Source organism: Pan troglodytes, chromosome 18 (genome assembly GCF_028858775.2).
Source record: "Pan troglodytes isolate AG18354 chromosome 18, NHGRI_mPanTro3-v2.0_pri, whole genome shotgun sequence".
Lineage (NCBI taxonomy): Eukaryota > Metazoa > Chordata > Mammalia > Primates > Hominidae > Pan > Pan troglodytes.
Genome location: NC_072416.2, coordinates 86845229 through 86871748, shown reverse-complemented (window position 1 = coordinate 86871748; position 26520 = coordinate 86845229). Strand labels below are relative to the sequence as shown.

At 55.7% G+C, this 26520-nt stretch overlaps 1 protein-coding gene and 1 long non-coding RNA gene across 2 annotated transcripts; one reads left to right on the top strand and one right to left on the bottom strand.

Moving 5' to 3' along the window:
* Positions 1 to 3240: 3240 nt before the first annotated feature.
* SNAI3 (snail family transcriptional repressor 3) lies at positions 3241 to 14232 on the top strand. The gene is made up of 3 exons (XM_523461.9): positions 3241 to 3430; positions 8052 to 8672; positions 11137 to 14232. The coding sequence occupies exons 1-3, from the start codon at positions 3355 to 3357 to the stop codon at positions 11316 to 11318; spliced, it is 879 nt and encodes a 292-aa protein (XP_523461.1). The 5' UTR covers positions 3241 to 3354; the 3' UTR covers positions 11319 to 14232.
* LOC112205902 (uncharacterized) lies at positions 12102 to 26415 on the bottom strand. The gene is made up of 3 exons (XR_002940039.3): positions 26343 to 26415; positions 17653 to 18138; positions 12102 to 14231 (listed from the first exon to the last, which is right to left on the bottom strand). It is a non-coding gene; the product is annotated as an uncharacterized LOC112205902 (long non-coding RNA).
* Positions 26416 to 26520: the final 105 nt, after the last annotated feature.

Sequence of the window (26520 nt, the reverse complement as noted above, 5' to 3'; positions counted from 1 at the left end):
CGGTGGGGACTGAATTTGCACCTTCCACAAGGAAGAACCAGGGGCTGCCCAGGCTGGGTTTTCTCGGGGACGTGGGGGACACAGGGCAGGCTCCCAACACCAGAGCGATGGTCAGGCAGGCATAACCTGGACGTGAATCAGACAGGAGCCATGGGGCATCTGCCAGTGTGAGCAAATTTCCTGGAGGGACTCATGGTTGCAGGTCAGACAACTAGGCATTAGGCCATCTGCCAGACAAAAGACACATCTCGGGAAAGGCACACGGCAAATACCATGTCCATCCCCTTCATCTCCCAAGAGCACAGGGCTGCCAGCCACCTGGCACTGGCACTGAAAGCCACTTTCGCTGGGGGCTCTGAAAACAACCCTGTCTGCCTCTCAGAACCCCCATGTCACACAGGATGTGTCCACTGAACCCCAGCTTAAGAACCACCCTTCCTGGCCAGGTGCAGTGGCTCACGCCTGTAATCCCAGCACTTTGGGAGGCCAAGGCAGGTGGATCACCTGAAGTCAGGAGTTGGAGACCAGCCTGGCCAACATGGTGAAATCTTGTCTCTACTAAAAATACAAAAATTAGCCAGGCATGGTGGCACATGCCTGTAATCCCAGCTACTTGGGAGGCTGAGGCAGGAGAATTGCTGGAACCTGGGAGGCGGAGGTTGGAGTGAGACTCCATCTCAAAACAAACAACAGTCAGTGGTGACAGAGATGTCTACCTTGTTGGATACCTGTGTGCACATCTCCAGGCACTATGGTTACAGTCACTGTAAAACCAGAAAGGCAGGAAGACATACGCGTAGGAAGGATGAAAATGTCAACATAAACGGAACTGTAACCGTTTTGGCCCTGACCGGCAATTCCTGGGGTGGGCTACCCACTGGAAAACCGCTCTTGGGTGTCGGATGGAGGCAGATGGGAGAGGCCAGGCTGCCGGGCCCAGCACAAGTCATCATCCTGATGTCCTAGATGTCCAGGGAAGGGGGCAAGGACCTGGGTCGCCTGCTGCAGTTCAGGAGGGCGGGTCTAGCAGGCTGTGGGCCGCGGGTTTCCCCACTCAGGGGCACGTAAGTTTAACCCCCAGAGCCAAGCTGCCGGCAATGAGGAACGGAGGACACGGAAAGGATGGAGACGGCCGCCCTCCCCCGATCTCCACCCACAAGGCTGCACCTGTGGGAAGGGGGACGCTGCTGTTTCCCTCTGTGGGGCCTTCTTGGGTCCAGCCTGGACACCGCCCTGTGCATCACAGCTGAAGAGTGAGTCTGCAGCCGACTTGAGCGTCCCTGGGGGGCAAGTTGTTGCGGCAGCCCTGGGACCCCACCCCAAAGGTGCTCGCAGGCCCTCTGGGGCGTTCCCAGGATGAAATCAGCCATTCTCCACGGGAGGGCTACAGCAGCCCTGAGTAACACCAGGCTCTAGCTGGGATTAGGAGATAAGCTTGCTGGGGCTTGGCGGGTGGCCACACAACGGGTAGGTGGGCGGGGAGGGACGGTGTGGGTGGAGGCTTGGCTCAGGTATCTGCAAGCGTTATCTGTGTCTGCGAGGGAGAGGGAGAAGGAAGGGAGGCTATAAATAGAAACCTTTCCAGGCGAGGAACAGGTGAATAAGCAGAAGGCAGGCATGTGTCCTCTGAAATCTACACTCCCGGCGGGGTGGTGCCAGGCCGTGGTTGCAGGAGAGGCGGGCACCTTCTTCCAGGGGCGCCCCCACCTGTCCTTCCACTCCCCCTCACCAAGTGGCAGACAAGCTGGAGTGTGGCTGGGTCCCAATCCCACTGTGTCCTAACCTCTCACAGCCTTGGTCTTCTTTTTTTTTTTTTTAATTTTTTGAGACAGGGTCTTGCTCTGTTGTCCAGAGTGGAGTGCAGTGGGGTCATCATAGCTCACAGCAGCCTCCACCTCCTGGAGGCTACTGCAACAAGCAATCCTCCCTCCTCAGCATCCTGAGTAGCTGGGACTGAAGATGGGTGTTGCCACGCCTGGCTAATTAAAATAAATTTTTTTTTTTTTTTTTTTTTTTTTTTTTTTGTAGAGACGGGGTCTCATCTTGTTTTTCAGGCTGGTCTCAAACTCCTGGGCCCAAGCAGTCCTCTTGTCTCAGCCTCCCACAGTGCTGGGATTACAGGCGTGAGCTGCTGAGCCCAAACTCACAGCCTTGTTTTTTTTCATTGGCAAAGTGGGGCTGATACTAGCCCAGCTTTTCACACCCTGGATGTGTGATGTGGGACGTGGGATGCTGGTGTGGCATGGCCCTCCTCCCTGCTGTCTGTCCCTCAGAGCTTCCATGGACTCACCACCCCCACCTTCCCCACCCCCGGCCCACAGAGGGCAAAGGCCACCCAGCTCTGAGGTGGAAGCCCTGCTGGGGAGGCAGGCCGGCGGCACAGCCAGGGACACCCTGTGTGCACGCCAGCCTAGAGACGGCCCCACCTGGCCCCCAACGTTATGAAATGTCCATGTCAAAAGAGACCCAGACACTGGACGCAGCGGCTCCCAGCTTTTTATGGCCCTGAGGGTTCTACAGGACCACAAAGGAGGGAAACGGCTTGCCCAGGTCACACGTGCAGCTGTTGCAGAATTCATGTGATTCACCGGTTTTATTAAACTTCCCATAACCATGTCTGACCCCCTGGGAATTCCAGAATTCCAGGCCAAGTCCTCCGTCCCCCAAAAAACAGCTTTCTGGAGGCATTGGAAAAACTCCTAAAGGGCTGACTCCAGTGGGGGAAGCCTTCGGAGACTGCAGCCCATCCAGAAAGGACCACTGTCTCCAGGCCACCGGTCCCGGGCCTGTTCCAGAGCCGCCAGTAGGGCTGGTCACTAGGGTCAGCTTCGTTTCGCCTGGGCTCTCCCCATCAATCCTGTCCTGTGAGTTTGCAGAAGGGATGGGGAGGCGAGGCCAGGCCGCAGAGTGAGCGTCATTCCCCGCAGCAAGGGTTCTCCAAGGACCGCGCTCGGCCGACGCTTCCACATTCCGTGGAATAGATTCTCGCTCGGTTTCCACTCAGCTTTGAACTCTGCCCTTCACTCACGGCGAGTGGGTGGCCAGGCCCGAAGGGTCGGTGTGTGACTCGGCGGCGCGCACGCCCGAGAAGTCCCGTGGGGAGGACACCGGCGGCCACGCGCTCCCCGCCCCGCCCCGCCCGCGCACCTGTCCTGGGCGTGTTGCCCGCGACCCCGCCTCGCCCTCAGTTCCGCCCCCGTGGCCCCGCCCCACTCGCGCCGGGCGCTGGTTGGCGGAGGCGGCGCGCTATGCTAATGAGCCTGACCCCTTCAAGCGCGGGCGGACGCAGCAGTCCGGACCCAGGCGCGCCCCTCCCGCCCCAGCCCACCCCGGCCTGCCGCCCGGGAGGGGAACATGCCGCGCTCCTTCCTGGTGAAAACGCACTCCAGCCACAGGGTCCCCAACTACCGGCGGCTGGAGACGCAGAGAGGTACTGACTACCCGATCCCCGAGCCCCTGCCGGGACTCGACTCTGCGGGGCGGGAGAGAGAGAGAGGCCCCTGGGAGCGGGGGCTGGGGAGACACCTGTCCCAGGTGGGAGGAGAAGGAGCCAGCGCCTCTGCGCAGCGGCTGCGGCTGCAGGGAGGGAGGTGGCCCACGGGCGCCTCCACTTCAGGGCACTGAGCCCCGCCTCCGGCAGGGCGGGCGGGATTCTCTCCCCACTTGGACAAGTTTTCTAAGTTGTCTAAGCCCCCAAGTCTCCCTGGAACTCACCCCTGATATACAGCCGCCCGTCCCAACCACTACAGCCCCAGCTAAGGGCACCCTGGAGTCATCTTCCTGGCGCACACGTTTGGGAGGGGTCGCGGGGTGGTGGGTGGGAGGGAAGGAGGGCCGTCTGGGGCGGCCCGGCTCAGGGACCCCCGGAGTATGCTGACTGGGGGTGTAAGCACAGGGGATGGTGAGAAGGACACGTGGGCTCTTTCTGGTGCAAAGGCACTGCCCCTCCTGCATTCAGTTCAGGTGAGCCTCCGCCCGTGGTCTCCCTCCCTCCCCCACCTCCCTTCACCCCAGAAGCCCTCCTGCCCACCCCGGCAGGCTTGCCTGGGCAGGCTGGGCTAAAGGGCTGCAATCCTCCACACACCGGCTAGGCTGGGGAGATGGGTGCCCAGCAACCGGGCTGCCCGTTCATTCCCACTGCCTGCTAGGCTTAGGGACACGAGAGAAGAGGACTCTGTCCTTCAGAGGACAGCCTGCCACACGGGCGGTGAGAGCAGTCCCCACCTGGCTTGGCAGCTTCTTGGGACAAAGACCCACTGAGGGGCGCCGGCGGACGCGGTGGTCGGGACTCACGCTCTGTGGCCGGTGGGGGAGAGCAGGAAGGGCGCTGTTGGGGCTGTGGCCCCCAGCAACACCGCCAAGAGGCCTTTATCCCAGCTCAGAACCCAGAATTGGGGAAATGGGGGGGATCCCACCTGGACCCACACCCGAGGCCCGGGCTGCCACCAGGGGGTGCCAGCTAGGACCATGCTTTTCAAATGTGCATTTTGAAATCAGTTTCATGAGTCACCACCAGCAATTTTGTAAAATAAAATAGAGCAGAAACTGCTGGAGTGCCTGGCTCATGGTAAAGGACACTGGCTTCAGTTATGTGTATGTGGATGCGCATGTAAGTACACACGTGTACGGAATTTACGTGGGTCATACTTGCAAGTTTCAAAGTGTTGCTTAGGGTCCATCCGAGTGTGCAAATCTGGGTAGCTGTGCTGGGCCCAGTGGGCAACTGTCGTGAGTAGCGGTGCTGCCCCGCAGTGCTCTCGGCTCCCCGCCCCCGCTCCCCTCCTCACTGTAGCCCCAGCTGCCTGGCTTTCTGACAGCCAGGGGGCCCTGGCAACTTTCTGCCAAGATGTTACCCCAGGATAGACCTGAGGTGCTGGGATTTGGGGCCCCTCAATCTCTCCTTTTAAATAAGTGGCTCCTATGGCTCCCCAGGGAACCCCCGAAGCCAGCAAGGTACTTAAACATTCTCTTCAGCTGGGTGTGGCAGCTCATACCTGTAATCTCAGCACTTTGGGAGGTCGAGGACGGCAGATCAGTTGAGGTCAGGAGTTCGAAACCAGCCTGGCCAACATGGCGAAACCCCGTCCCTACTAAAAATACAGAAGTTACCCCGGCGTGCTGGCGGGTGCCTATAATCCCAGATACTCAGGAGGCTGAGGTAGGAGAATCACTTGAACCCGGGAGATGGAGGTTGCAGTGAGCCACGATCGCGCCCCTGCACTCCAACCTGGGCGACAGAGCGAGACTCTGTCTCAAAACAAAACAAAACAGTCTCTTCTCCCCAGGATCTGGACCGCAGCATGAATAAAAAGGCAAGCAAAACCCAGAGAGTATGGGGAAAGCATTGAAAATCCCAGCAGAAACACATGGTCAGCCTGACGGGGCGAGACTGTCTCTTGCCCCGTCCTGCCTCTGGGCTCAGCCACTGGGCCCACAAACAGGGTCCTGGCTCTGTGACAATACCTGGAGGCAGAAAGGTGGCCATGTCTTAGAGACGGAGACAAGAAATGGTGACTTTTTCCTGCAGAGAGGCCCCAGCAAAGCCGGGAAACCTGGGGCTCCCCCAGTGCCGTCTCCCCAGAACTCTCTTGGACGCTGCCTCTTAGCCTGTCATTGCCGTCACTTCTGGGTGGACAGAAACCTGATGACTCTGTAATTAGGAAAACTGAGGGTGGCAGGAGGTCAGGTCAGGAGAGAGTGGCAGATGGGAGGCGTTCCTTTGAATCCCCTATTCCTCCTCATCCTCACAGCACTTGTTACTGTCAATTTTTTTCAGTTCTACTGGGTGTGAGCATCTCATTGTGATTGCGATTTCTGCTTCCCTGACAGCTAATGGCATTGAGCATCTTTGCATGTGTTCATTGGCCATTTGTGTATCATCTTTGGAGAAATAGTTATTCATATCCCTTGCCCAGGCCGGGCGCGGTGGCTCACACTTGTAATCCAGCACTTTGGGAGGCTGAGGTGGGCAGATCCCTTGAGGCCAGGAGTTTGAGACGAGTCTGGCCAATGTGGCAAAAACCCGTGTCTACTAAACATACAAAAATTAGCTGGGCATGGTGGCAGGTGCCTGTAATCCCAGCTATCAGGAGGCTGAGGCAGGAGAATTGTTTGAACCTGGGAGGCGGAGGTTGCAGTGAGCTGAGATCACGCCATTGCACTCCAGCCTGGGCGACAAGAGTGAGACTCCAGCTCAAAAAAAAAAAAAAAAAAAAAAAGCCAGGCGCAGTGGCTTATGCCTGTAATCCCAGTACTTTGGGAGGCTGATGCAGGCGGATCACAAGGTCAAGAGTTCGAGACCAGCCTGGCCAACGTGGTAAAACCCTGTCTCTACTAAGAATACAAAAATAAGCCAGGCGTGGTGGCGCATGCCTGTAATCCCAGCTACTTGGGAGGCTGAGGCAGGAGAATTGCTTGAACCAGGGAGGCAGAGGTTGCAATGAGCCCAGATCGCGCCATTGCACTCCAGCCTGGGTGACAGAGCGAGACTCCATCTGGGGGAAAAAAAAAATTAGCCAGGCATGGTGGCGCACACCTGTAGTCCCAGCTACTTGGGAGTCTGAGGCAGGAAAATCACTTGGACCTGGGAGGTGGAGGTTGCAGGTTGCAGTGAGCCGATTTCACGCCACTGCACTCCAGCCTGGGCGACAGAGCAAGACTCTGTCTCAAAAAAAAAAAAAAAAAAAAAAAAAAAGGGTGGGGGGCCAGGTGCGGTGGCTCACGCCTGTGATCCCAGCACTTTGGGAGGCCAAGAAGGGTGGATCACGAGGTCAGGAGATCGAGACCATCCTGGCTAACACAGTGAAATCCTGTCTCTACAAAAAAAATACAAAAAAATTAGCCGGGCGTGGTGGCGGGCGCCTGTACTCCCAGCTACGCAGGAGGCTGAGGCAGGAGAATCACTTGAACCCAGGAGGTGGAGGTTGCAGTGAGCCGAGATCGTGCCACTGCACTCCAGCCTGGCAACAGAGCGAGACTCCGTCTCTAAAAAAAAAAAAAAAAATCCCTTGCCCATATTAAAATTGTATTATTTGTCTTTTTATTGTCGACTTGCTAACATCCTTTATATGTTCTAGTGTTCTAGATGCTATTCCTGATCAGAAGTCTGATTTGCAAATATTTTCTCCTATTCTATGTGTTGTCTGTCTCTACCCAAAGCCTCAGCATGGAGGTAGAAACAGAGCCAGAGATCCATTTTAACACATATAGAGTAAGAAAGGGATTGAGGGCTGTTGGGAGATTTTGGCTTTGGGGACATACAGAGTTTAACTCTTACCTGCAGACTAACCTGTTTATCTGGGGGCTGCTGCCCTTACGTGGATCACCCATGTGGTGTGCAGTGTGCCAGCCCCCAGATACAGGGACCACCATCCTGGGGAGGAGCCCAGCCGGGGTAATTCTGAAAGCCCAGGCCAGAGCACCCCAGCCATGTGGCTCGGCTGCGTTCAGAGCACAGCAGAGTGGGCACTGGTCAGCGGCCAGGGAGGCTTCTGAGCTCACTGCCTCGTTATCCACAAAAGGAGATGCCCGAGGGGCGACTGTGGGGTGACTGGAGGGTGATTAGTTATGAGCGGACTGATTTTACACTCAGCCGGCACCTTGCTGCCAAGCGTCTGACTGATGGCTGCTGCGTGGGCGCCTGGAGGATGCTGGCCCAGGCTGGGACCCCTCCAGAGGTGGGTGGGGCTCATCAGAGGGTCCTGCCCAGCCGAGGCGTAAAGGGCCCTCCTTTACCCACGAGGCCTGTTTCATGTTCCTGAACACAAAGGGTCCTGTCAGATGTTTCTTTGTGTTTAAAGAGGAAGTGAGATTCGCTCTCTAGACCGCGGGGCCTTCTTGTTCTAGATGACTCCATTCCTGGCCATGCTGTCACTTCCCTGCACAGCACCGCCAGCTCCCTTGCAAGCTGGGTCTGCACGCAGGTTCCCGGCTACACCTCCCACGCCAGGCTGCTGATGGGCTGTGACTGGGTCCACGAATCGGAGTTGGAAAACACAAAGTGCTGGGGATTCACTCTTCATCTTTCTATTCTCTCCCCTCCACCCCTCTAGAAATCAATGGTGCCTGCTCTGCCTGTTGGGGGCTGGTGGTGCCCCTCCTCCCCCGAGACAAGGAGGCCCCTTCTGTGCCCGGTGACCTTCCCCAGCCCTGGGACCGCTCCTCGGCCGTCACCTGCATCTCCCTGCCCCTCCTGCCACGGATCGAGGAAGCTCTGGGGGCCTCTGGGCCGGACGCCTTGGAAGTCAGCCAGGTCGACCCTCGGGCCAGCCGGGCCGCCATTGTACCCCTCAAAGACAGCCTGAACCACCTCAACCTGCCCCCACTGCTGGTGCTGCCCACATGGTGGTCCCCGATCTTGGGCCCAGACCGGCACGGGGCTCCGGAAAAACTGCTTGGGGCTGAGCGGATGCCCCGAGCCCCGGGCGGCTTTGAGTGCTTCCACTGCCACAAACCCTACCACACGCTGGCCGGGCTGGCCAGGCACCGGCAGCTGCACTGCCACCTGCAGGTGGGGCGTGTCTTCACCTGCAAGTACTGCGACAAGGAGTACACCAGCCTGGGTGCCCTCAAGATGCACATCCGCACTCACACGCTGCCCTGCACCTGCAAGATCTGTGGCAAGGCCTTCTCCAGGCCCTGGTTACTGCAGGGCCATGTCCGCACCCACACAGGTAGGACAGGGTGAAGGTCTGCAAGGACGGTCTGGGCTGGGGGGAGAGGGTGGGCTGTGGGAGTTAGAAAAGGAGGAGGGGTGATTTTATAAACAATAGCATGGGCATTCACATTCAGCTTCTGCCTCTTGACTTATCTGTACAAAGTCCCACAGACCACAGACTAGAGGCCAGAAGTCCAAAATCCAGGTGTCAGCAGGGGCCAGTGCAGGAGCCACGCCTGTAATCCCAGCACTTTGGGAGATTGAGGTGGGAGGATCACTTCAAGCCAGGGGTTCAGGACCAGTCTGGCCAACAAGCAAGACCCCAGTCTCTACTAAAAATCCAAACAGCTGAGTGTGGTGGCACGTGCTGGTAGGCCCAGCTACGTAGGAGGCTGAGGCAGGAGGATCACTTGAGCCCAGGAGGTTGAGGCTGCAGTGAGCTGTGGTCATGCCACTGCACTCCAGCCTGAGCAACAGAGTGAGACCCCAACTCAAAACAAAAAAACAAAACAAAACAGAAAAACCGACCAGGAACGGAGGCTCACGCCTATAATCCCAGCATTTTAGGAGGCAGAGGTGGGTGGATCACCTGAGGTCATGAGTTCGAGACCAGCCTGGCCAACATATGAAACTCTGTCTCTGCTAAAAATACAAAAATTAGCCAGACGTGGCAGTGCACACCTGTAATCCCAGCTATTCAGAAGACTGAGGCAGGAAAATCACTTGAACCCAGGAGGTGGCGGTTGCAGTGAGCCAAGATGGCGCCACTGCCCTCCAGCCTGGTGACAGAGCGAGACTCTGTCTCAAAAAAAAAAAAAAAAAAAAAAATCAAAAACATAATGCCATTAAAGTACAAAAGTGGCCTGCCCTTCCCAAGAGCTGGCCAGCAGCCTCTGCCCGGGCCTTCTGTCAACCTCAGCGTGCAAAGAATAAAAACAGAAAGGAAGAAAGGGCTCCAGGAATAAGCTTCAGTCTCCGCATCAGGCCCAGAGGTTCACACTTTTTTTTTTTTTTTTGGTCTGAGGCAGGGTCTCACTCTATTGCTCAGGCTGGAGTGCAGTGGTTTGATTGCAGCTCACTGCAGCTTCGACTGCCTGGGTTCAAGTGATTCTCCTGCCTCAGCCTCCTGAGTAGCTGGGTCCACAGACATGCATCACCATGCCCAGCCAATTTTTAAATTATTTGTAGAAACGGGGGTCTTGCTATGTTGCCCAGGCTGGTCTTGAACTTCTGGGCTCAATCCATTTTCTCACCTTGGCCTCCCAAAGTGCTGGGATTACAGGCACGAGCCACTGTGCCCAGCTAGTTCACACTTTTTCTTTTTTTCTTTTTTTTTTTTTTTTTGAGAGAGAGTCTCACTCTTTCGCCCAGGCCGGACTATAGTGGCTCTATGTCAGCTCACTGCAAGCTCCGCCTCCTAGGTTCACACCATTCTCCTGCCTCAGCCTCCCGAGTAGCTGGGACTACAGACACCTGCCACCACGCCCGGCTGATGTTTTGTATTTTTAGTAGAGATGGGGTTTCAACATGTTAGCCAGGATGGTCTCGATCTCCTGATCTCGTGATCCGCCCGCCTCGGCCTCCCAAAGTGCTGGGATTACAGGTGTGAGCCACTGCGCCCGGCCTGCTAGTTCACACTTTTTCTAACTGGAGGTTCCCTACTCCCTAAGTCATGACTTTTGTGACAGGGACCCTCTGAGTCACACCTGGGTGCAGGCCAGAGGGAAGGCCTTTTCCAGGTCTCTGGGAAATCCTTTCTGGTTTTTCTCAACTCTTTGATGACAACACCCCCCACACACCCCCTTTCTGTGCCAAAGGGCCCTGGGGCTTGGTGCCCTCAGCCTGGGAGTGAGGAGTGTGGGGAGGCGCTGCAGGAGGCTGGCCTGGCCAGGAGCATGCCCAGTGTCCCACCAGCAGGAATGCAGGTGCTCTGGGCCCCTCAGGGGCTGCAGGCTGGGGTCTCTCAGGACTCTATGGGGCTACAGGAATGAACAAACGATTCCCAGTCACACTTCCCTTTACAGGTGTTGGGCCAAGGTCCTAACAGGACTTTGTCCAGATCCTCTGTTGTCCTGATGGGAGGTGGTTCCTAAATTCTGCCTCCTCAAGGTCCACAGCTCTGCCCCTGCCCTGGATTCTGCTGGAGCTGGCCAGACCCCCCCCCCCCACTTGCCTGTGAGTGGCCAGAAACAGCTGCCAGAGGCCCCCAGTGCTTCTCCCGTCCTCTCCCAGTGGCCAAGGCCCCCGGGAGGGCTACTGCAGCAACACTAGGAGATCTAGCACCTGTGGCGGCCTGTGCTCCTGGGAGGGGCTTCAGGCGATGTGGCGTGCCACCCCGTCCCCACACAGCTCAACCTTGGGTGCTCGGGCTGTGAGCATTTGTGGGGAAGGGATGGGAGTATCCATTGATGGGCAGGGTGGGTGCTGTAGCCTTCACGCCATCTTCCATGGTGTCACCGGCCGCCACCTTCCTCCCACAGGGGAGAAGCCCTATGCCTGCTCGCACTGCAGCAGGGCCTTTGCCGACCGCTCCAACCTTCGGGCCCATCTGCAAACGCACTCAGACGCCAAGAAGTACCGGTGCCGGCGCTGCACCAAGACCTTCTCCCGCATGTCCCTCCTGGCGCGGCACGAGGAGTCTGGCTGCTGCCCGGGCCCCTGAGAGGCACGTGGTCGGCGCAGGCAGGAGGGATGGTCCTCACCCCGCGAGCTGCTGTCCCTCCTGCCGCCAGAGGAGCCAGGAGTCTGGGAGGGCGGGGCCTGGCCTCACACTTGGTGCGGCCTCCACATCTGCGTCCAATCAGAACCAAAGAAGAGTCCAGCGGGGCCCCGGGCCGGAGGACACTCGCCCAGGCCTCCCACCCCGCGGAGCCCACTCAGAGGAGACTCCTCTCCTGGAGAAGGGTTTCATCAGAACAAGAGCCCTGGTTCCATTTCGACACAGTCAGGTCTCCGGGGCTACCCTTCCAAGAGTCAGAGCCTCGGGGAGGTGGCCGCCAGCATGGGCCGGCACTGCCGCCGGATGGCTGGCAAGGCTGCCTAGTTCCCTTGCAGCAGAAATGAACGGTTCTGACTGATAGTGAGAACGGCCCTGTGGCCCTTCCTCAGTAGGCACAACTACCTCTCAGCCAGCCCCCGCCAGCCTTTGGTTTGGGGTCTGGGACGAGCTGTCCCATGTCACACGTCTATGTGCATGTGCACACACACTCAAACATGTGCACACACGTGCCCTCCCCACCTCACTAGACTCTCCGGGAGATGGGGCAGGACTGGGAGAGCCCACGATTGGTGATTCGGGTGTGTTGGGATGAGGCGGAGTGAGTGCCTCTGGGATTTGTCCCGCTCAGAGCCTCAGGGGGCTGGGGTCTCAGGGCACTCAGCTTCCCAGGCAATAACAGCCGTGGGGTAATAAATGGTCTCTGCACACCTGCATGTTCCGTTCTTTGAAGCTTTGAGTCTTGGCCAATCCCCTGGTTCTGTGGAGGAGGTGGGACTCTGAGAAACTCCCTGAGACAGCAGGATTCGGGGATCACCTGGGGCCTTTAGCCACCAAGTAGGCAGGAGACTCTGGGTCAGGGCCTGCCACTGTGAAAAACTCTCCTGAGAGGTGGGGACACTGCCACTGGGTGAGCAGGGGCGCCACTGTGGGCAGAAGCCAGCGCGGGAGTGGGAGAGCGTCCCATGGCACAGAGGAATGGCCAAGAGGCTCCAGCTGGTGCCAGGTAGAGGGCCGAGACCAAGGCCGGGGCAGGCGTTGTGCAGCTGGGGGCAGCGAGTCCTCCCTGCTGCCTGGTCAGAAGAGAGGACTCAGGGCTCCTGCTGCAGCCCTCAAGCGCTGCGAGGGTCTGACATGATCACTGCCGTCTTGTAGAGGGTCTGGGCCTCTGTCCACCCATGGTACCTGAGGCATCCGTGAACTGGAATCCCAGACCCTTGCCCTGCCCTGCTGAGACGCTGTGCCAAATCGACATGGTTGCCTACACTCAAGACCCCCCTCCCTGGAGTCCTGCTCCCACCATCCAGTGGGGTGGTGGCGTTTCCTTCTTACACGTGGCCTCTTCTCACCGCCGAGCTGTTGGGCGGCCGCCCACTGGGCTGGTCCTCCTCTTCCCAGCATGTCTCAGCCTCTCCAGCTCAACCCCAGGGGCAGCGTCCAGGAAGGAGCAAGGAGGCCCCTCCTAGTCCCTGACACCTTCACTGATGGGGACGGTGGAAGGGAGGTTTCTGGGAGGGGACACCTGTCCCTCAGGAGGGCTGGGCCGCTGTCAGCTGCCCTGCTTCTGGCTGCAGACAGGAAGACATCATTGTCCTGGTCCTGGAATGGAGTCACATGGAGAGCGGCAAGCACTCCCCTTGCTCCCAGAGCCCACTGAGCCTCCCGTCCATCTGTCTGTCCATGAGACTATTCAGGGGGGCTCACAGGGACCACACACGAAGCATCTTGTTGCTCAGCCACTTGGCTGCTCCAGTCCCAACCTGGGCAGTGGGAGCCCCACTCGGGGCAGCCCCGCCTGCAGATCAGCCTGGCTAACACCTGCCAGGTGCTGACGGGCCCTTGGGCAGATGGCTTGACGACACCTGTTTGAAGAGCCTTGGGGACATCCTAGAGGAAGCTTGACCTAGACCTTGGGCTCCGCTGGATCAAGGGTGACCTTGAGTAAACAGACTCCCCAGGAGAGCTTGGGGTCCAGCCGCTACCAGTCTCCACGTGAGCTGGCGGAGTGAAGACGCTGAGAAAGCCTCTCTCACCTTCCGGGACCGGGACCACTGCCTCCCTTACAGGGATTGGCCATCCCCAGAGAGGGAGGCACCCACTCAGCTGCCATAACAAAGGACCCCAGCCTGAGTGGCCGAAACAACAGAGTTTCATTCTCCTCCAGTCCTGGAGGCTGGAAGTCCCAGATCCAGGTGAAGGCAGGGCTGGGTCCTTCGGAGGCTGTGAGGGCGGGGCTGTTCCAGGCTTTCTTGTGGCTTTGGGAGTCCCGTGGCATCTCCCTGTGTGTGTCTGTTTCTGTCTCTCCTCTTCTTATGAGGACACAGTCATGTTGCCCTGCTCCAGGAGGCCCCCCATCTTAACTCATGACATCTGCAAAGCCTCTACTTCCAAATATGGTCACAAGCGGAGGGCCCGAAAATTAGGACTTCAACATACGGAAGTGGGGGACGCAATTCCACCTAAACAGCCAGTGGGAACACGGGGCTTTGCCAAGAGTTGCCTCGAGGGTCCTTGCACTCAACGCTGAGGAGAGGGGAGGCCTCACCCTCTTCTTTTGTCCCTCAGTCTACAAAGGATCATGAGGGCCGGGCATGGGAGTTCACGCCTGTAATCCCAGCCCTGTGGGAGGCCAAGGTGGGTGGATCACTTGAGCCCAGGAGTTTGAGACCAGCCTGGGCAACATGGCAAAACTCTGTCTCTACTAAAAATACAAAAGAATGAGCTGGGTATGGTGGCACACCCCTGTAGTCTGAGCTATCCAGGAGGCTGAGGCAGGCGGATTGCTTGTGCCCAGGAGGTGGAGGTTGCAGTGAGCCAAGATCACACCACTGCACTCAACCTGGGCGACAGACCGAGACCCTGTGTGAAAACAAAAAAACACACACAAAGGATCATGGGGGACAGCTGATCTTAACCGACGGGGTTTACTGGAAGCATCTCTTTCAAAGGTTGCATCCAAGTCACCTTCCCCAATGGCCATAGCTGTTCCCTGACCCAACTCCTCTCCCTCATCCCCATCGGGGCAAAGGCAGGGGACAGGCCAGCACCCGGGTCTTGAGGAGGAGTAGAGCTAGGAGCCTGTCCTCCAGGGCCCCCTCCCTCCCGACTGTCTCCCGGAGCTCTTGCCTCCTCTGCGTCACGGTCAGGCTGCCAGGGGTGAGGGTCTCCACCGGCCTGGAAAAAGGCAAGAGCTCCAACCACGGTTTCTATTAAGTCTCGGCATCTCACAGGAGGGCTTTTTTTTTTGTCTGTTTTTTTTGTAGCATCCAGATCCCTAAAGGAAGCTATATTGTTAATTGTGTTCTATTTCTGGGTCCCAATATCTAAATGAGGCGATTGCACCTGTTGGGAATGAAGGACAGGAATTTCACAAGCCGAAAATAAAGCTGAATGTTTTCCCTTCTGTCTCAGCCCATGGAAAATGCTCTTATATTTATATCTGGGCGGAGAGGGGCTGGGAGGGAGAGGATGGATTGGCAGAGAGAGGGGCAGAGGAAAGGCAGGGCACCTGCCAGCGGCCTGGGGTGTAAAGAATGGAGGAGCCACTCCACTTAACGCAGGTCTGGCCCAAGTCAGAGGCAGCCAGGGTGGCCAGCTCCACCCAGGACACCCCCAGCCACTGCCCACCAGCCCTGCCCTTCACTGCTGGCCTCTCCTCCTTGTTCTGCCTGACCATCCCCAGGTTAACCTGGAGCGGTCATTTAAAATCTGGGCTTCTGGAGCCCTATCCAACACCTGCAGCTTGAGCACCAGGAAGGAGGCGTCTCAGCCTTGCTCACAGTCTCCGGGGGCTCGGGGCCGGGAGAGCTCTTCCTCCCAGGACTCAGGCCATCCTTTCCCCACCCAAATCTTCACTCATCACATCCACTCTCCTCCCTCTTCCAGGGGCAGTGTCAGAGTCTTTCCTCCGGGCGGGAGGCGGGGCAAGGATGGACAGGAGGCTGCAGGACCTGAGCACACTGGAAGCGGGTGTTTCAGTGACGGCCCAGTGATGTCTGGGTGAGGGTGGAAGCCTAGGAAATCCCTGAGGATCCTGGACAAGAGGAAGAGGGTGTCCCGAGCTCTGAAAGGCGGGGGCTGCACCCTCCTCACAGCAGGAAAAGTCCCCTGATGACGTCTTCCCTGATAGCACGCGGCAGGCCTCAGACAGGACCCACACCAGGGTGTGCAGGAAGGAAAATTAGTGGGGCCCTGCGTGCCTCTCGCTGTTCTCTGACTCACAGTGTAAAAGCAAAGAGGACGCCTGGCCTCCTGGAAACAGGTGTTGAGGGACAGCGGGCCTCTGGGTGACCGGGTCCCTCTCTCCACTCCCCGTTGAAAGAAACTTATCCCGAATGCCAAAAGGCGCTAAGGTTATTGCCTTCATGTCCAAGGGCCCAGAGCATCCTATAAATATCATTTTGGCCCAGAATAATCATGGCGGTTCTCTAGGTGTTTGAAAATAGCCTGCTTGCTACTATCTATATTCAGAGAACCCACTCCTGGCCACCACTCGCGTGGCTAAGTATAGCTCCCTGGCAGAGTTCAATGGAACAAAAGCTTCCAGGCGTACACGACCTCACGGATGGCAGAACATTCCCGGAGGAGCACCTCAGCTGCCACGACTCAGAGGAGCTCAGAGAGAGGCTGGCACTGACCTGGTCACCTCCCATCTCCCAGTCTTGAGCCGGGTAAATCTGTGGACCTCTCAGCAAACAAGAGGCATTCTTGCCAGACCCAGGAGCAAGGGGCTCTGATGCTAGTTTTGTCCTTCTTGAGGGGTTGAGTTAGTCACAAAGCCTTGGTTTCTTCATCTATAAAAGAGGGATTGTGCGAACTTCTATGTCAGAATTAAAGAGAACTCCAAGTAAGCCATAGAAAAACCAAAGGCTGGCCGGGCGCAGTGGCTGACGCCTGTAATCCCAGCATTTTGGGAGGCTGAGGTGGATAGATCATCTGAGGCCAGGAGTTCGAGACCAGCCTGGCCAACATGGTGAAACCCTGTTTCTACTACAAATACAAAAATTAGCCAGGCGTGGTGGTGTGCACCTGCAACCCCAGCTGCTCAGGAGGCTGAGGCAGGAGGATCACTTGAACCTGGGAATCGGAGGTTGCAGTGAGCTGAGATCGCCCCACTGCACTCCAGCCTGAGTGACAGAGCGAGACCCTGCCTTAAAAAACAAAAAGAAAAGAAAAGAAAAGAAAAAAAAACCAAAGACATTTAGGACACCCAAAATAAAACTGCCAACCTAAGGAACACTCTCAGCTTTGACTCCTCTTAGGATCTCTATTTCTGGACGCCAGGTTCTAGTTGCAGCGAGCCTGTCTTCACAGCCACCCCTGGCCCGGCCCACGGCAATGCCTGAGAGCAGCTCAGCACCTGCCCCGGGGTTGGGTAGAGCTGTATCATGCGAATGCGTAAAGGCGGCAGAGTTTCAGACCCAGGGCCCAGCCTAACAGGGGAGATAGACGCCTCCCATCTTGCCAGGGGTCACGCGCCATCTCTGGGAATCCCAAGGAAATGCAGGGCCACCTTCCCACAGGATGTCAATCAGCACTGCCACCCCAGCTCCTTCCCAGAAACCCCCACCTCAACGCCAAATCTGGGAATCTTAAAGCAGCCCCTTCTCTTCAGCAGCTCCCCTGCTTCTCCCTCCCCTCTCCTCCCCTCCCCTGTGCTTGTTCTCTGAGTGAGGGTGAGCCTGTGATACATCCACAGGAAGACGCAGATCACTGCAGTATTGCTTATCCAGCCCCAAATACCAGCTCCTTTTTGCTTCCCCTGGGAACAGGCAGCGGGGAGGCCCAGGAAACTTCAGAAAAGAAGCTGAGAGGCGAGAGAAGGTGGGCAGTGAGATCACAGGGCACTTCTCATCCGCACAAGGCCCTTGTGAAACTCAACTGTTTTGCATTGGCAAAAAGAGGGGCTGAGATGGAGACACAGCCCAGCCAGCGGGTCCTGGTCCCGTTGCCATCCCATCCACCAAGCATCATTTCTGCGGTGCCGTGGACAGGGTGTGCCCCCCCACCGCACCCCAGCTGGGCTGTGCCCAGCATGGTGGGGTCTCCCTCGTCTCAGAACAAGTTGTTCTTACAGGTGGTCTGCAGACCCCTTGAGACCCTCTAAGTGGCTTCTGCTGGGCAGAGCTGCTCTCCTGTTTGGCACACGCACCCATGGTGCAAAAGCAGCCATAGCCACGTGAGTGCTGGCACATTCCCCACACACCAGAAAACAATCACAGCTCCGGGATGGCCCTCGTGGTCACAGCTCAGCCCTGGTTCTGGCACATCCCCCACATACCAGAAAACAATCACAGTTTCGGGATGGCCCTCATGGTCACGGCTCAGCCCTGGGTCCATGGCGGCTCGTCGGGATAGCCCTCGTGGTCACAGCTCAGCCCTGGGTCCACGGCGGCTCGTCGGGATAGCCCTCGTGGTCACAGCTCAGCCCTGGGTCCACGGCGGCTCGTCGGGATAGCCCTCGTGGTCACAGCTCAGCCCTGGGTCCATGGGGGCTCGTCGGGATGGCCCTCGTGGTCACAGCTCAGCCCTGGTTCTGGCACATCCCCCACATACCAGAAAACAATCACAGTTTCGGGATGGCCCTCGTGGTCACAGCTCAGCCCTGGGTCCACGGCGGCTCGTGTAGAGGGAGCCGATGGCAGTGCACGCAGCCCCGCACACACCGAGGTCCACTCTCCGCACAGCACACGCTCACACGGAGGAAAGATGGCAGCGCTGTGAGAACACGGACCTGGGTCTTGGCAGGAATGAGGTGAGCCGGCCACTTCAAGAGGAACAACAGACAGAACTTACTGCCAATGGTAAAACTTACACAGTCTAATAAAAAAGAAAATTTGGAAACTTTCACCTTCCACTAAAAGCCTAACAGCTTCTCATGCTTACTTTCTGAGGGGAAAGTGATTTCCTGATACTGTAAAATGAAGCAGGTCAACATCTGGAAGCCCCGTGTAAGGCAGTGAACCAAAACCAAGGCTGTCCGAATGACCGATGTAGATGTTAGGAACCCCTGCCTGGGTCAAAGGCCAAAGTGAGACAGACCAGTAGATTCCATGGATACCAGGAGGAAACTCTTACTGACGGGTGGGCCTCAGATTCCATCTTGCAGCTCACCTTGAAGAAAGCCCACTGCTGGAGTTTTGGTGCAGCACCCAAGAACAGCCACCCTGATCTGAAGAGGACAGGAAAGCATGTTGCCCCTGCAGGTGTGGAGAGCACAGATTCTCTCCAAATGCATCAACCAAACGACATAATGCAGAGGCACCCAGGAGGGTCCAGCTATCCACATCTGCCACACCAGATGTGAAAAAGATTTAGACAAACTTTTTTGTTTTTGCTTATTTGAGACAGGGTCTTTCTCTGTCACCCAGGCTGGAGTGCAGTGGCACAATCTTGGCTCACTGCAGCCTTCACCTCCCAGGCTCAAGGGATCCTTCCACAGCCTCCCAAGTAGCTGAGACTACAGGTGCACGCCACCAGGCCCAGCTAATATTTTGCATTTTTTGTAGATACTGGGTCTCATCTTGTTGCCCAGGCTGGTCTCAAACTCCTGAGCTCAAGGATTCTGCTGGCCTCCGCCTCCCAAAATACAAGGATTACAGGTGTGAGCTACACCGTGCCCCTAGTCTAATTTTATTTTCTTCTTCTTCTTGAGACAGGATCAGGCTCTGTTGCTCGGGCTGCCGTGCAGTGGTGCAATCAGGGCTCACTGAAGCCTCAACCTCCTAGGCTCAAGCAATCCTCCTGCTTCAGCCTCGTGAGTAGCTGGGTGTGTGCCACATGCCTGGCTAACTTTTTATAGAGACAGGGTCTCGCAATATTGTCCACCCTGGTCTTGAACTCCTGAATTCAAGTAATCCTCCTGCCTTGGCCTCCGCAAGTGCTGGGATCACAGATGTGTGCCCCTGTCCCTGGCTGATACTAATTTTTTTTTTTTTTGAGACGGAGTCTTGCTCTGTCGCCCAGGCTGGAGTGCAGTGGTGCGATCCCAGTTCACTGCAACCTCCAACTCCTGGGTTTAAGGGATCCTCCTGCCTCAGCCTCCCGAGTATCTAGGACTACAGGCACCCACCACCATGCCCAGCTAATTTTTGTATTTTTAGTAGAGATGGGGTTTCACCATGTTGGCCAGGCTGGTCTCGAACTCCTGACCTCGTGATCCGCCCACCTCAGCCTCCCAAAGTACTGGGATTACAGGCATGAGCCACCGCACGCACCCAGCTGATACTAATTTCTAATGAGGGTAAATACAGATTTGTTTCTCTTCTCTGGAAAGGGATCTGCTTGTTCATTGGCAAAAAAATTTAATCCCATTATCAGTCCCAGGAGGCTTGGGCAATCCCGCCTCTCTGTCCACCCAGGCATCATGAATCAAGCCCCAGATATTCCCACCCAGGAGCACCATGGTGCGGGAAAGCGAGCTGGAAAACTGTGAGGTGGATGCTTGTGTCCCTGAAGGGAAATACTTTCCGAGGTGAGTGGCTGGAACACAAGGACGGCAGGGCTATTTGAGCCACCAGCCCAGCTGGCCAGGTTTCCGGCCACGTGCATACCGTGTGGGTGCATTTGCAGCTTTTGGTTTGGAAAACTGGAAGCTACAGAAGAAGCTGTATTTACTCACTGATTTAACCAAATGCACATTGTTTCTTCTGAAAGATGACCACACTCACCCAAGAGCTTCTCTGGGGGTCAATAATCATACTCCCTGTAGATAAACATGGGTAGGCCCCTTCAGAGGGCTGTATCATCTACAAGAAACCATCCTTATCCCCACAGGTGAGGAAACGGGCACAGAGAGGTTAAGTAGCCTGCCTGAAGTCACACAGTGAATCAGTAGCAGAGCTGTTCTTTAAACTCAGGCAATTTAGACCCAGAGTTTGTAATTTTATTTATTTATTTATTTATTTATGATGGAGTCTCACTCTGTCGCCCAGGCTGGAGTGCGGTGGTGCAATCTCAGTTCACTGCAACCTCCACCTCCCAGGTTCAAGCGATTCTCCTGCCTCAGCCTCCCAAGTAGCTGGGACTACAGGCACGCACCACCATACCCGGCTAATTTTTGTATTTTTAGTAGAGACGGGGTTTTGCCATGTTGGCCAGCCTGGTCTTGAACTCCTGACTTCAAGTGATCCACACGTCTCGGCCTCTGAAAGTGCTAGGATTACAGGCATGAGCCACTGCACCCAGCCAGAGTCTGTCATTTTTGTCTCTAATTTATATTGTCACTCGCTAAGAAATTCTGAGATTTCCTTTCACTTTTTTGTTTTGTTTTGTGAGACAGAGTCTCGCTCTGTTGCCCAGGCTGGAGTGTGGTGGTGCGATCTTGGCTTACTGCAACCTCTACCTCTCGGTTCAAGCGATTCTCCTGCCTCAGCCTCCCAAGTAGCTGGGACTACAGGGGCATGTCACCACACCCAGCTGATTTTTGTATTTTTTAGTAGAGAGGGGGGTTTCACATGTTGGCCAGGCTGGTCTTGAACTCCTGACCTCAAGTGATCCACCTGCCTTGGCCTCCCAAAGTGCCGAGATTACAGGCGTGAGCCACCGTGACCGGCCCCTTTGACTTTGAAGTCAGAGTAGGGTATCTGATCAGGACCGCAAATATGGTGCTGCTTTTTATACTGGGGCCAGTGTGTGGGGTGATATGGTGGGAGGAGCTGCAGGAAGACAGCGGATTGAGATCTGGACTCAAGCAGTCCTGTGGGGAAGCCAGGTTTCTCTACTGACTCTTGTGTAGAGGAGAAGACTAGGCGTGGTGGCTCATGCCTGTAATCCCAGCACTTTGGGAGGCCGAGGTGGGAGGACCACTTGAGCCCAGGAGTTTAAGACAAGCCTGGGCAACACAGCAAGACCCTGTTTCTACAAAAAACAAAAAAATTTAAAAATTGGTTGGGTGTGGTGGCTAAGTCTGTAATCGCAGTACTTCAGGAGGCCAAGGCAGGAGGATTGCTTGAGCATAGGAGGCCAAGTCTGCAGTGAGCCGTGACCTTGCCAGTGCATTCAGTCTGGGCAACAGAGTGAGACCCTGTCTCAAAACAAACAAATGAAAAATAAAAAGTAAGTATCTAACGCAGGAATAGAAAATCAAATACTGCATCTTCTCACTTATAAGTGGGAGCTAAATGATAAGAATTTATGAACAGAAGGAAACAACAGACACGGGAGTCCACTTGAGGGGGGAGGGCAGGAGGAGGGAGAGGAGCAGAAAAGATGGGGGGAGGGCAAGAGGAGGGAGAGGAGCAGAAAAGATAACTATTGGGTACTGGGCTTAGTACCTGAGTGATGAAATAATCTTTACAACAAACTCCCGTGACATGTGTTTATTTATGTAACAAACCTTCACATGTACCCCCAAACCTAAAATAAAAGTTAAAAAAAAGTATCAAATTGTTAACTCCTCTGGAATAAACATTTCCTTGTCTTTTTTCAATTTAAATTTTTATTTTTAAAATGCCCATATTCCCTGAGTCCTCGCTTCTTTTTACCTCTCCAATCGCCTGGCTTGATGGTGTTTCACATTTGCTGACTGCTTCCAGAAAAACATTCCCACTGAAGGCCTCCCAGTGCAAGGCAGATATAGAGCAAGCTAGACACATGCCTTCCTTTCCAGTTGCTTTCTGACTTTTTAAAGTCCCAGATGCCTGGGCTTGGGGAAAGGACAGGAAGCACCAGGAAGCAGGAAGCCCCGGGGATCAGCAGTAGGATGCTGTGCAGGCTGTGCTCGGGGCCCCTCTGCTGGCCTGTCCAGGCCAAACCCCCAGGGCTGCAGGCCTGGAGCCAGGCAGGACATGCTCAGCCCTGGCTGGGCTTCCCCTCCTTGCCCCAACACCAGTCAGGGCCCACCCACGGGCTCCAGCTGTCTGGCTTCCCATTCATCTCCCAGACCCTCTCCCCTCATGAATCAGCGCCACACAAAGCCTACCCATACCACACTCAGCAAAGCACCCATGCCTGTGGCTCAGGTGTGGTGGTGTGATCAGAGCTCACTGAAGCTTTGAACTCCTGGGCTCAAGTGATCATCCTGCTTTAGCCTCTCTAGTAGCTGGGAGTACAGGTGTGCACCACTACGGCCAGCTAATTTTGAAAAAATTTTTTTGTAGGCTGGATGCGGTGGCTCATGTCTGTAATCCCAGCACTTTGGGAGGCCGAGGCGGGTGGATCACGAGGTCAGGAGATCGAGACCATGACCATTCTGGCTAACATGGTGAAACCCCGTCTCTACTAAAAATACAAAAAAATTAGCTGGGTGTGGTGGTACACACCTGGAGTCCCAACTACTTGGGAGGCTGAGGCAGGAGAATCACTTGAGCCTGGGAGGCGGAGGTTGCAGTGAGCCTGGGAGGCGGAGGTTGCAGTGAGCCGAGATTGCGCCACTGCACTCCAGCCTGGGCAATGGAACAAGACTGTGTCTTAAAAAAAAAAAAAAAAATTTTTTTTTGTGGAGATGGTGGAGTCTCGCTATGTTGCCCAGACTGGTCTTGAACTCCAGGCCTCAAGCAGTCCTCCCAAATCCCAAAGTGCTGCTGGGCTTACAGGCATGGACCACCATGCTTGGCCTATTTTCGACACACATACAGGCTGAGGTTCAGGAGAGCTGGGCTACAGGCGTCAGGGTGGGGATCGATGTGTGACATCTTTCAGGGAGGTAGTTCATCCTAGTTCTCCACTCAATAAGGGAGTCTGCCCACAAGCACACTGTCGGCACCCATTGCTACGTGGCTCAACTGTGAGTATAATTTAGATAATTGTAATAATGAAAATAAGGAATGCTGATGGAGGCATAGAATAAGAAGGTATGTGACTGGGAGATGGAAGAGAATTCCTTATTTCTATTTAGTCATAATCAATAGAGGTTATCTAAAACTTAAAAAAAATAGGGCCAGGCACAGTGGCTCACGCCTGCAATCGCAGCACTTTGGGAGGCTGAGGCGGGCAGATCACAAGGTCAGGAGATCGAGACCACCCTGGCTAACACAGTGAAACCCCGTCTCTACTAAAAATAACAAAAAAAAAGTAGCCGGTAGTGGTGGTGGGCGCCTGTAGTCCCAGCTACTCGGGAGGCTGAGGCAGGAGAATGGCGTGAACGTGGGAGGCGGAGGTTGCAGTGAGCCGAGATCACGCCACTGCACTCCAGCCTGGGTGACAGACCAAGACTCTGTCTCAAAAAAAAAAAAAAAAAATAATAATAATAAAAACGCCAGGCATGGTGGCTCACGCCTGTAATCCCAGTGCTTTGGGAGGCCAGGAGTCTGAGACCAGCCTGGCCAAACATGGCGAAACCCCGTCTCTACTAAAAATACAAAAATTTGCCGGGCCTGCTGGTGCATGCTTGTAATCCCAGCTACTTGGGAGGCTGAGGCATGAGAATCACTTGAAACCAGGAGGCAGAAGTTGCAGTGAGCTATGATTGCCCCCCTGCACTCCAGCCTGGGTGACACAGCGAGACTCTGTCTAAAAAAAAAAGAGCAGCCTGGGCAACACAGTAAGACCTCCATCTCTACAAAATAAAAAATAAAAATTAGGAGTGGTGGCACTTATCACAGCTACTGGGGAGGCTGAAGTGGGAGGATCACCTAAGCCCAGGAGGTTGAGGCTGCTGTGAGCTGATGGTGCCATCGCACTCCAGCCTGGACAACAGAGTGAGACCCTGTCTCTAAACAAAAATAAATTGTTTTTTTTTCTACTGGACTTAAACAATCTGCCCTCCTTGGCCTCCCAAAGCACCAAGCCTGTGTCTTCTTTTTCATCACAGCCGTGGCAGAAGGAAGGAGGTGACTGGAAGCCCCACTCTCTCTGAGTAGCTGAGGGAATACACCCTGACTATAGGCCGAGACAGTCCACATCAGCTCTTCAATAGGATTTAGTGGCTTTGCATAAAATGGAAAAGCAGCTGTGATTGCAAGAGAAATTAAAAATAACAACCATCTGAAATGCAAATTGAAAACAGTGAGACACCACATGTCACTCTGGCAGGTGACCCACTGTGCTGGTGAAGGCGTGCAGGCACTCTCAGACTTCCGCAGAGAGACCTGAGTAATCAATTGACTTCCACAAAGGGCAACTTGCCAACACCTATCAAAAGTACTCAGGCACATCCCACTTGGCCCAGCAATTCCACTTCCAGGAATTTCTCCTGCAGAAATACATGTGCACAAACAACGTAGAAAAGCACTGTTTATAGTAACAACCCAACTAGGACAGACCAGGTATATTTAGACAACAAACAAGGAAGCTTTTTACTAAATTGGGATGATCTCTAAGAAGCAGGTACGTAGAAAAAGCAAGGTGGGAGAACACGCTATGTGCTTGTACTATGCACGTCAATGAAAAAATACACAAAGGCCAGGTGGAGTGGCTCACACCTAATCCCAGTACTTTGGAAGACTGAGATGGGAGGGTTCCCTGAGGCCAGGACTTCAAATCAGCCTGGGCAACATAGCAAGACCCCCCCACATCTCTACAAAAAAATTAAGAAAAAAATTAGCCGGGCATGGTGGTGTGTACCTGTAGTCCCAACTACTGAGGAAACTGAGGTGGGAAGATCCCTTGAGCCAGGAGGTCGAGGCTGCATGGAGCTTTGATCCTACCACTGCCCTCCAGCCTGAGCAACAGAGTGAGAAAAAAAACAGACTTTTTTTCTGTTTCTGGAAAAAAATAAAGAATTTATAAGTATGATGGTTCTGGTAATAGAAGTAGGTGGCTGGGCAGAGTGGACACTTCACACTGCATACTCCCATATTTTCCGAAATCTGAGCTTTTTTTTTTTTTTTTTTGAGATGGAGTCTTGCTCTGTCACCCTGGCTGGAGTACAGCAGCACCATCTCGGCTCACTGCAACTTCCGCCTCCTGAGTTCAAGCAATTGTCCTGCCTCAGCCTCCCCAGTAGCTGGGATTACAGGCGTGCACCACACGCCCACCTAATTATTGTATTTTTAGTAGAGACAGGGTTTCACCATGTTGGCCAGGCTGGTCTCAAACTCCTGACCTCGTGATCCGCCCACCTCGGCCTCCCAAATTGCTGGGATTACAGGTGTGAGCCACCATGCCCAGCCAATCTGAGCTATTTAAAAACTAAAGGTAAAATTTTAAAAGGGGAAGGGGAAAATGGGAAGTTATTGTTTTAAGGGGACAGAGTTTCTGTTTGGGATGAGAAAACTCTAGAAATAGTGGGGGCCTGGCACATGATTGGAATGAACGGCAGGGAACGGCACGCTTAAATGTTCCTGTACGTTTCACAGGAGAAGTCAATGCACACACAAGCGCCGCAACCCAGTCCAAGGCTTTGCTCCTACAGGGCCTTACAGGGGGTATTTGAGACGCCCACCTTAATGCAGGTTGGACCCAGCTCCGGGCTGCAGGGCTTCCCCGCCCCGGGGTCTTTCGTGTGAGCCCCGTGTGGGGGGGGACCCTGGCCCAGGACATGGCGCGGAGAAGGCTGTGGGCGGGGGGACAGGGTGCCTTTGGCTGCCGGGTTAAGAGTGGATCCCGGGATACACCCTCCAGCGCCTGACCACGGGCCTGTGTGCACCCCCATACCCAGCGGGGCCATCCAAGAGCTTCAAGGAGGGCACAGCGCGACCCGCCCTCCCCTCAGCCCCGCACACCGTCCCACGGCCCCGCACAGCCTCCCTCCCACACAGCGCCCCACGGCACCCACACAGCGCCCCACGGCACCCGCAAAGCGCCCCAGGCCCCTTCATGGTCCCCGCACAGCGCCTCACAACCCGCACACAGCGCCTCACGGACCCTTTACGGCCCCCGCAGAGTCTCCCACACGGCGCCCCACACAGAGCCTCACGGACCCCGCACAGCGCCTCAAGGTCTCCGCACAGCCCCCAGCACAGCGCCTCACACAGCCCTTCGCACAGCCCCCGCACAGCTCCTCACGGGCCCCACACAGCTGCCGCACAGCCCCGCACAAGCCCGCACAGCACCAGCAGACAGGTAGCCCCCACAGGCGACAGTGCCCACCTCGCCGCGCCCAGACCCCTGATCGCCGACGCGGACGCCCGGCGCCTGGACACACGGCGCCTGCGCAGACAACACCCCTCCCCAGGCCTGGCGAGCGCACCCTGCGGGTGGGGCGGACCTACGTCAGCAAACCATCGTCCGATCCCGTCCATTGGCTGAGAGGTAATGCGTGCGCCCG

Bases quoted from the DNA above. Each gene is read 5' to 3' on its own strand.
- SNAI3 (XM_523461.9), top strand. From the start codon at position 3,355: ATGCCGCGCTCCTTCCTGGTGAAAACGCACTCCAGCCACAGGGTCCCC. The intron at 3,431-8,051 runs GTACTGACTACC...CCACCCCTCTAG, and splicing joins GCGGCTGGAGACGCAGAGAG to AAATCAATGGTGCCTGCTCT. The intron at 8,673-11,136 runs GTAGGACAGGGT...TTCCTCCCACAG, and splicing joins CCATGTCCGCACCCACACAG to GGGAGAAGCCCTATGCCTGC.